This window comes from Clinocottus analis, unplaced genomic scaffold (assembly GCF_023055335.1).
Source record: "Clinocottus analis isolate CAN_PGR_092001 unplaced genomic scaffold, fCliAna1.0.p SCAF_19, whole genome shotgun sequence".
Classification (NCBI taxonomy): domain Eukaryota; kingdom Metazoa; phylum Chordata; class Actinopteri; order Perciformes; family Cottidae; genus Clinocottus; species Clinocottus analis.
The window spans coordinates 9,137,480-9,147,809 of record NW_027175920.1 but is presented as its reverse complement, the minus strand read 5'-3'; the positions used below and the strand labels follow the sequence as shown (position 1 = coordinate 9,147,809).

The 10,330-nt window shown below is 40.0% G+C and overlaps 2 protein-coding genes across 2 annotated transcripts; one reads left to right on the top strand and one right to left on the bottom strand.

The window, feature by feature from the left end:
- Positions 1-5,582: 5,582 nt before the first annotated feature.
- Positions 5,583-7,603, top strand: LOC137789959 (golgin subfamily A member 6-like protein 7). Its single transcript, XM_068583850.1, has one exon. It carries the CDS (start codon positions 6,148-6,150, stop codon positions 7,327-7,329), a length of 1,182 nt encoding a protein of 393 aa, XP_068439951.1. The 5' UTR covers positions 5,583-6,147; the 3' UTR covers positions 7,330-7,603.
- Positions 7,604-8,947: 1,344 nt separating this feature from the next.
- LOC137789719 (olfactory receptor 6C3-like) lies at positions 8,948-10,019 on the bottom strand. The gene is given in 3 exon segments (XM_068583482.1): positions 8,948-9,124; positions 9,126-9,785; positions 10,011-10,019. Coding segments are annotated over 3 exon segments (846 nt in total).
- Positions 10,020-10,330: the final 311 nt, after the last annotated feature.

Sequence of the window (10,330 nt, the reverse complement as noted above, 5' to 3'; positions counted from 1 at the left end):
AGGGGAGAGCGGGTCCAGTGGTAACACTTTAATGAGAGCCGAAGTCTCGTCCACCATCAAGTTATAACTGTTGCTGTAGCTTTTACCACACAACTCATTTTGGTGAGGTGGGGGGGGTGTAAGTGATAAAAAAATTTTTAAAAAAAACTGCCTGGCAGCTGCATAATATATACGATTCTGGCTTTATATTTGAGAAGGTACCTGTACTTGTGTACTGTGCGTAAAGATTATAGAAGAAGAAGACAAAAAAGACAAAGACGAAACTTTCTGTATGTGACACTTAACAGGAACAGATTTTAGAGAACATAAATGGAGATATTTCCACGGAATGACACAGGAAGTAGATACTATTGAATAAAGTATACAGCTCCATAATACAGACAAACGAACCACAAATCAGATTAAAAAAAAGAGAGAATGCAAGATTGGTTTCACCTCCATGTTCAAAAAGCATATAGAGTATGTGTACTGTAAACTGACCTCATGCTCCTGTATTTCAGGTATTTTAAGTTCCTGGAATATCCTGGAATACCATAAAAATATTATCAATATATAATATAATTAGATATTTCCCTCTGAAATGTTGTGCAGTAGAAGTAGCATAAAATGTAAATATTCAAATAAATACAAATACCTGAAAACTGTACTTCATTACTGAACAGCAAAATTGACCACAGCAAAGTGGGTTTCAGAGGATGCTGTTGTTCCGTATTGCTCAGTCAATATTTTAAAGTTTCAATTCTGCTCTCTGTGCAAACGGTTTCAGAATATTATTGCCACATATCTATCTGGGGACTGGGAGTTTACATGATGATGAAAGTGCAAAAAGTCAAACCTTGACGGGGTTTTTGAGGAACAAAAAGTAGGAACAAATATATTGCCAGGCTGCAGCTTGGAGATAAATTTATATCGCTACGGTCGCTTTATCTGTTTAGATATCAATGTTACGATTTAAACATTTGATGGTCTTAGGTTTGGGTTATCATGCAAGCTTGAATGTGTTTTCTTCTCTCTTGTTCCCAAAAATGATGCTACAGTTAAGTTAAGCAATTTTCTGAAATTGAAATGAATGGTCTTCGTCTATTTGGTTCATATTACCAGTGACTTTTCTCTCTTGTATCTAAATGTCCTAATTATTTCCATAATATGGTCAATTTATTGATAGCTTAAGTATTTGGTGACAAAATGTAGCTACAAATATTGGATTTTGCTAATACCAGCACCATGTTGTGGCCTCAGGTAAGAGATTATGTTTAGCCTGAGCTCAGGGAGGCTGTGGTGATGCATTACAAGGGCAGCACTTCATCTTTTCAAGTGCATATTAAAGTATATTTTCAGTGGTGGATTGTTTATTCAGAATCCAGAACTCAGATATACAGTTACAGACAAAGGTGGTATATGTTTTGACTGTGACTGCTTTATACAGTTTGCCTGTATACCTCCGGAGAATATAATTACAAAACCATATTTTCACACTGAGTCCCAAGTACTGATGATCTTCACTTAAGAAGAGCACTATACGTTACATAATAATCAGGAAGTGATGGTCTTAGTGTTAGAAAGAGACACAACACAAATGTACAGTATGTGCATGCTAAAGGGAAGTGGAAGGTGAGACGTATCACACATTAGAAATGTGTCCGAATTTAAAGTTCAATGCTCAGACCAAAAAACAAAGAACAACTAGCTAAACAAGAAATGTTCAAAGAAACACAAATCAAACAGGTACCTGAACTGGTTCATGCCAATGATGCAGGTATTGTATACACATCAAATTGGACCCGTAAACTATCAAGTTGTGTTGGAAGACACAGGTCAGGATATATGAACTGTGCATGTTTGTAATCTTAAAGCCTTCGACCCTCGTGCTGAAGACTTGGAACACATGGAAAAGAAAAAAAATACTCGACATCAAACAGTAAAGCTCAGAGGAAGAAGATTTTCTTGGCTTCTAAGTCTATTGATAGGAATTAAGAATATATAATGTGAGATAGAGGAGGATTTCTAAACCTGGTAGAGGTCCACACTTTTTGAGTAGTAGCGGTCTCCCCAAATTAACAACAACGCTGCCACCCGGTGTCAAAACCAGAGAACTTTTAGAAGCTAATTTTAGAAGCAACAATTCCTCCATATAGGTAAATATCTTACTTGTCATAAATCCATTTTAATGGTGATATTTTATCCTTATTTTGCCATTTTGTCAACAAACAGACTTATTATTTTTCCCTCTCTTTAGGCAACTCATAAGACATCTCAGCTGTCTTTCTAGTCTGCCTGAGTACCATGCATGGAGGATAGCCAGCCCAGCCACACATCCTGGACCACAAAATACGACAAAGGTTTGTTATAAAACCCCTGTATGGTAGTATGCAGTTCATGTGGTTAATGGACAATGTGGACCCATATTGAATAATCTATTCATTACTTTAGGTACTGTAAGGCACAATTAACACATTTGTTATAGCTAAATGTGTTCTCTTTTGCAGAAAACCAAACACTGGGACGAGGACGATAACCTCCTGGTTTCAGACCACGAGGCAGCAGCTCTCGTGCTGGCGTGAGACCAGCCCGCACATGCCCGGAAACTTGTAACCTACCACCAGGACTCGGACTCAGATGAAGACTTTTTAAATTGAACTTGCAGAGTCCTTTTTAGATTTAGACATGAGCTACGCATGGAGTTTCTCCCATGACTGGCTTGTTAAAACCCACAATAAAACTGGCAATTAAACAATTAAACTGTCAGCAGGGCAGAATAAGCAGACATGCCTCTGATAAGTTGCCTGAGAGGACACTGTTTATAGGGGACTCTGCTTGTAGGAAGGTCATTCTTTGACGTTCAAGGTGCTATGTGATGTGGCTGGGTCTACTTTGACACGGTGAAAAGGTCAGTTGAAATGTTAATGACATACACATTTTGTTTGTGGTGTGTGTGCATGGTGTTGCTGCTGCAGTGCATGCAGATAGTTGAATATTCTCTCTCTCTCTCTCTCTCTCTCTCTCTCTCTCTCTCTCTCTCTCTCTCTCTCTCTCTCTCTCTCTCTCTCTCTCTCGCTCTCTCCATCAATATAGGGCTGCACCATATGCTGCGACACCTTGACTCCCCTGGCACATATCAGTTTGAATTTTTTCCAAAGTTATTTTCCCCATCAACTGAGATCAATATTAACAGCAACTCTTTCTGTGGTTTCTGTGCGCAACAGCACCACAGTGTGTTCACCACACTGCTCATAATAACAAAGACAAACAGATTCTAGTCATAGAGGAAAACAACATTACAGATGTGGCTTATACATTGTGATGCAGAAAACCCGGAAGTACCTCGGTGGCCGCCATGATAAGTGATAAATTCTCTAAACGCAAAGGAAAGGAGCTTCATGTATCCTCACTTAGCTCCTTTATTTTAGGAACCACTGGACCTTTCTTAACGAAAGGAAAGGAGATAATGATCAGATTATAATCTGCATATAAACCATAACAACATAAATGGATATGAGACACACATATGACACACATCGTTAGAGGGATAACGTATTTAATTCAGCAGGTTTAAACTGAAAAGACAGGTTAGTAGCTTTGTACTCTGTGTAAAATCCCTTGGTTTCACTTTCGTATTCCTTCGTTAATTTCTATTAAAGTAACATATGAACCGGGTTGTTTAAATCGTCTGCATGTCGCAACACTGTAAGAACACAGATGAAGTATTTAAGATGCTTTATTGTGGTTTGAGATGGACTACAACGCTGTAGTTTCACTGCTGCAGACAGACTGACGTCACTAGCATCGCCTACCGTCGCGTCATAACGTCGCTTAGTGAAAGTGGAGTCTCTAAACACCACGGTTGTCTTTTCCTAACTCCTCATGAATTCTCCTTACCATCTTTCCTTGACCCCGTGACGTTTCCACAGAGGTCAAGAAAAAGTGCTTAGGAGGTGATTATTTGACTATTCGACCGCAGCCACAGAGGAGGGAAAACAGGCAGGATAAAAAATGACTTGCAGATGTAACTGCCTTGGGAGTCAATTCAGAAAGAGACTGGGAATAAAACTCTTCAGTCTGGAGTGCTTTTCCTCCCGTGAATGTGTGAGGTTATCTTGGATACTATGTGTTGATATTCCTCCTGTCACAGCTATCCATGAAGTAGCTGATTCAAGGTTTTCTGGACTTTGAAGAATGTCAGTTGGAGAATCTTCCTCACAAAGTTTTTCCAGATGTTCCTCAGGTATGACAGAGAGGCTTGTGGCTTCTACTGACACTGAAGAAAGTGTCTCGGTGGCATTTCCATCACATGCGCTGGACTGGAATACATCTGTTGTGTTTTATATAGACACATAAGACATGAGAACAAGTGCTTGTAATTATAACTCTTTATTCCGCGGCCCATCATGCCGTCTCTCGTCTTACAGACCCAGGCTGCGGTCGAATAGTCCATTTTGGTTAGGAACCTTCTAACTGAGGGAAATGACCCGGAAGTACCTAAGTGGCCGCCATAATGAGTGCTTAGGTGAGGTAAGCTGCTGTGCTTGGTTATGTATATGATCTCTGCTCTATCGAAATACATACATCATACAATACTTCAAAGTGTGTGTGTGTGTGTGTGTGTGTGTGTGTGTGTGTGTGTGTGTGTGTGTGTGTGTGTGTGTGTGTGTGTGTGTGTGTATAGGCACTGAAAAACTAAATCTAAATCTGTCATATTTCCATATCAATTTAAATAGCAATGTTTATAGAAGCTCTTTATTAAATGATAATGTAAACTTGGAATTTTTCACATATGTATGTGTTAATTTAGTAAAAATTTGAGATGGAAGAACAATAAGCCAATTAAATGACCCAAAGGGGGGTACTTTGACCACATTAAAATAATAATAGAAAAGCTGTTTAGTCCTGCCTCTCTGTATAGTGGACAATATTCAAATGTGTATTCAAATTTGACAATGATTAGGTAATATTGAACCATATTCTTTTTTTGGCAAGCAATATTTAGGTCAAAATGAAAATTTGAAAATGAATGTGAAAACAGCATCAGACATTTTGTTTCCAGACGTAAGCTGCTGTACAGCTGACAATATTCAAACACAACGAGCACAGCGCGGCCCTTTAGCCAATACGACCCACCCAATGCGACCCTTTTTATTGCTTTACGGCATTCTAGTTTTCAAGTGTATCTCATTGTGTCGTTTATTGTGATTAAAGAAATGTTTTTTTAAATTATAGTTTATCACAGTATTTAATTGATACATGTTATAATCTGTTTTAGTCTATTCATGTGCAGTGGGGGATAATTGCTCAAATCTATGCAGTTGTGGGTTATTTATTAAGTATCAAGCCAGACCTTTTATTAATAAAGACTATTATTAATACAACAATATTGAACATGACTCAGATCACACTATTATCCTTGTAAACAGGATGTTCATTGGTTGCTTAGTTACAGAAAATACATTCTATTTCATGTAACTAAGCAACCAATCCATATCCTGTGATCTGAGTCATGTGACTCAACCAGAAGAGGGAGGAGTCAAGCCTTTGAAGATTTCAAAGGCACGTTGATGAAGTTTCTATATGTTAGAGTCCTCTGGAAAACATTTTTCATGCGACATTTACATTTCATGTAAACTGAGCGACCTTCTACTATCAAGACACAACTTGCACCAGTACTCAAGCAGCGATACCGTACTCAACCAGCGATACCGTACTCAAGCAGCGATACCGTACTCAACCAGCGATACCGTACTCAACCAGCGATACCGTACTCAACCAGCGATACCGTACTCAACCGGGAATACCGTACTCAACCAGCGATACCGTACTCAACCAGGAATACCGTACTCAACCAGCGATACCGTACTCAACCAGCGATACCGTACTCAACCAGCGATACCGTACTCAACCAGCGATACCGTACTCAACCGGGAATACCGTACTCAACCAGCGATACCGTACTCAACCAGCGATACCGTACTCAACCAGGAATACCGTACTCAACCAGCGATACCGTACTCAACCAGCGATACCGTACTCAACCAGCGATACCGTACTCAACCAGCGATACCGTACTCAACCAGCGATACCGTACTCAACCAACAATACCGTACTCAACCAACACTACAGTACTCAACCAACAATAACAGCAATTTAACTCTAAAAATGCAGGACCAGAGAATTGCTGCCCTTGAAGAGCAGATGGCCAACAAGGAACTCCAACACCAGCAGGAGAAGGAGAAAATACTCAAAGCTCTAAAGGCCGAGAGAGCCTCTAGAAAAGAAGCAGAGGCCAAATGTAACGCCTTGAAAAAAGAGCTGAAATCGATCGACAATATTCAACATGGTACCAGCCCTACTGACCAGGTGCAGAAGCAAGAAAACCTTCCAACACCAAGCACACAACAGCAGTACCTGATCAAACAAATTGTGGAGCTGGCCATAAATAATACCGCCCTGAAGAATGTGATTAACACCAATGAGCTCAAATGGGAGGAGGAAAAAGCAAAAATAATTGGAGCTCTTCGGAAAGAGAGACTATTCAGAAAGGAAGAAAAGGTGGAGAAGAGGAAGTTGGTGGATGATTACAAGGCTCTCAAACATGAAGCAGACCTATTGAAAATGATGACAGCTCAGATTTCTGCGAAGGATGACAAAGTCCAACAGATGGAGGTAGAGATCAAGCACCACACTAAACAAAATGTCGACCTGCAAGAAGAGATGACGCGTCAGCTCTCTGCAAAGGATGACAAAGTCCAAGAAATGGAGGTAGAGATCAAGCGCCTCACCCAACAAACCATCGACCTGCAAGAAGAGATGACGCGTCAGCTTTCTGCCAAGGATGACCAAGTCCAAGAAAGGGAGGTAGAGATCAAGCGCCTCACCCAACAAACTGTCAACCTGCAAGAAGAGATGACACACCAGCTCTCTGCAAAGGATGACAAAGTCCAAGAAAGGGAGGTAGAGATCAAGCTCCTCACCCAACAAACCGTCAACCTGCAAAAAGAGATGACACACCAGCTCTCTGCAAAGGATGACCAAGTCAGTCTACTGGAAGAGAAGGTCAAGCGCCTTACACAAGAACACGCTGACCTTCAGGTCGCCAACCTGCACCTCCTGGAGCTCTCCCAAAAAACGGATAAAGAGAAGGCAAAGATAAAGAAGGAGGCAGAACAGCAGCTTAAAAAGGAGAAGAAGGAGGAGGAAAAGAAACAAAAGGAGTTACGGAAAACACAGAAGAAGGAGAGCGCCGAAAAGTTGAAGAACGACATCAAGGAACTGAAAAAACAAGCAAATGAAAGGAAGTTGAGGGAGAAGAGAGGTGAGACGAGTACGGCGGATGAATAGAAGAGAAAGCACCAAAAGTGTTTCTCTTCCCCTCCCCCATCATCCTTCCTAACAAACATCCTCTCATCCTCCACCCCAAGACTCTTTCCTCCTCCAATCAGCAAGAAATCCACATTGTGACCCAATTTCTGCTTGCATGTTCTGCACCTGTTTGTTTTTCTAATTCGGTTTTCCCCCAAACTCAAATCATTACCTTCTCCCTCTAAGATTGTGACACAATTTGAGGATGCGTTGGAATGGTGAAACAAAATGACGGACGTTATGTCCTGACTTTGTTCTCACCATTACCTTCTCCCTCTAAGATTGTGACGCAATTTGAGGATGCGTTGGAATGGTGAAACAAAATGACGGATGTTATGTCCCGACTTTGTTCTCATCATTACCTTCTCCCTCTAAGATTGTGAAGCAATTTGAGGATGCGTTGGAATGGTGAAACAAAAAGGACGGACATTATGTCCCGACTTTGTTCTCACCATTACCTTCTCCCTCTAAGATTGTGACGCAATTTTGAGGATGCGTTGGAATGGTGAAACAAAATGACGGATGTTATGTCCCGACTTTGTTCTCACCATTACCTTCTCCCTCTAAGATTGTGACACAATTTGAGGATGCGTTGGAATGATAAAACAAAAAGGACGGACATTATGTCCTGACTTTTTTCTCCCCAGTACCTTCTCCCACTAAATTTGTTCTCCCCCAGTTTGTAGGGTTTTTACTCCGGGCACTCCGGTTTTCCCCCAAACTCAAAGACATACAGGTCCAAAATAAAACCAAATTATAATTTCAACTTTAATTCCATGATTTAAAAGTTATTTCACCGACGCCCAAACTAAAAAGTACTTAAGGGCACTTGTATAAGTCATTACACTGATTTGTGTCTTAATGGACGTGATGTCCTGACTTTTTTTCTCACCATTACCTTCTCCCTCTAAGATTTTTACACAATTTCTTTTCGCATGTTCTCCACCTGTTTGTAGGGTTTTTACTCCGGGCAATCCGGTTTTCCCCCAAACTCAAAGACATGCAGCTCCAAAATAAAACCAAATCATAATTTCAACTTTAATTCCATGATTTAAAAATGATTTCACTGACGCCCGAAAGGTACGGGCACATGTGTAAGCTGTTCAACTGATTTGTGTTTTGACGGATGTTACGTCCTGACTTTTTCTCACCATTACTTCTCCCTGGAAGATTGTGACACAATTTGAGGATGTGATGGAATGATAAAACAAAAATTAAAGCTGTGAGCGTGTCCTCGCTCTTTCCGGCACGTCGGGGACGCCTGCGGGTCGCAGGCTCGCCCGGCCGAGAGCGTACGCCCACCTGGCGTACGCTCTCGGCCAGAGGTGCTCAGCGACGCAAGGATACCAACTTAGAATATGAAACAATTTGACAAAGCAGGATATACATAAATTAACATTAATAAATAAATAATTTACTTGGATGCTCTATTTGGGGTTTGAAAGGTAAAGAAAAAGGTGACAGCCACATCTTGCATTTCTGTGTCAGCATTACAAAAAACAAATACAATAATCAACTGGTTCTCTTATTAGTAAAGGCGTTGTATCAGATGATACTTGTTGTTGCTTGTTGTTTTGATCATTGAAAAGTGTTTCTATTATGGTGAAGGAGATACATCAAATAATTTTACATCATAGTGTACAATATCCAAAATATTTACTTTTAACAGAATTGTTTTACATGATTCTCTTATTTTGGGTAGCTTAAATCCATACATAAAGGGGGTGAGTATTGGTTGGAGATACACTGATAAAATAATGCACACTTCATCTGGTACTTTGGGCCACATCAAACCTGGAATCCACAAAATGAAAAATGCAGCCAACAAACATATTTGACAGTGAGACAATCTGAGGTGAGCAGGTGCTAATGGCTTTCTGCTTGTTTTCTTTGGATGTATTTAGACAAACCGACAGAATCTTCATGTCAGATACTAAAATAAGACTAAATGGGATAACCATAGTAACAAAGGCAAAAAGCAGGTCAGACATTTCGGTAAGTACTGAGACTGAACATGAAAGCTTTATCACTAAGTGGTGGCCACAAAACACTTTGTCAATGACATTTCCACAAAATGTTAAAGGGATGATGAATGAAAATGAAAAGATAAAGTTAACAATTGAATACATCCATATAAGCAGAAGGATCAAACCTACTCTCCCTGTGCTCATAACGACGTTGTAGTGGAGAGGATAACAGATACAGACATATCTGTCATAGGCCATAGCTGCTAAACTGCAAAACGCAAGAGAACCACATGTGTAGATACAACACATCTGCAGAAAACACCATGGCGGTGTCACCTCATGTGTATCTGAAAACATCTGTGAGAGTAGAAGAGGATACAGTGATGTGCTGCCACCCATTTCATTCACAACTAAATTACATAACATATACATCCGTTCATGCAATCCTTTGTCCCTCTCGTCCAATGACTTCGTCAACAAGGAGCTGGTACTTTACTTCAACTGGGAAAATGAGAAGTCCATCTCCTGCATTGTGGAAGGTATGTGAGAGCATCTTGAAACTAAAAACTGGGATTTTGTTAAATACATTTTAAGCGTTCTACCTGTTCGATAAATGCATACCATTCCGATGTTTATTATATCAACCCAACTTTTATTTTTTATTTTACAGCAGCAAATACTCCAAAACCCCACCATGATCATGCTTGCAAAAATAATATATAATAATAATATATAATTCAAGATAGACTCCTGCTGGATGTTCGTAGAATAGTAACAGGATATGTGCGCATGACCCACAGTGAATGGTTTCGGGAGCCTGGAATATCACAGCATTCACAACAAAAATGAGCAAAAACCTTGACCATCATGAGTAATGTTCGACAGTAAATTATTAGAGATTGCACATTTTCATTACTGTAATAAAACTGCATTTCATTTCTGTTTCAGATGAATTAGAAACACCCTTTGCCGAAGCATCAACCAGCTATATATATAGTTTGAAGTCAAATGTG

Bases quoted from the DNA above. Each gene is read 5' to 3' on its own strand.
- LOC137789959 (XM_068583850.1), top strand. From the start codon at position 6,148: ATGCAGGACCAGAGAATTGCTGCCCTTGAAGAGCAGATGGCCAACAAG.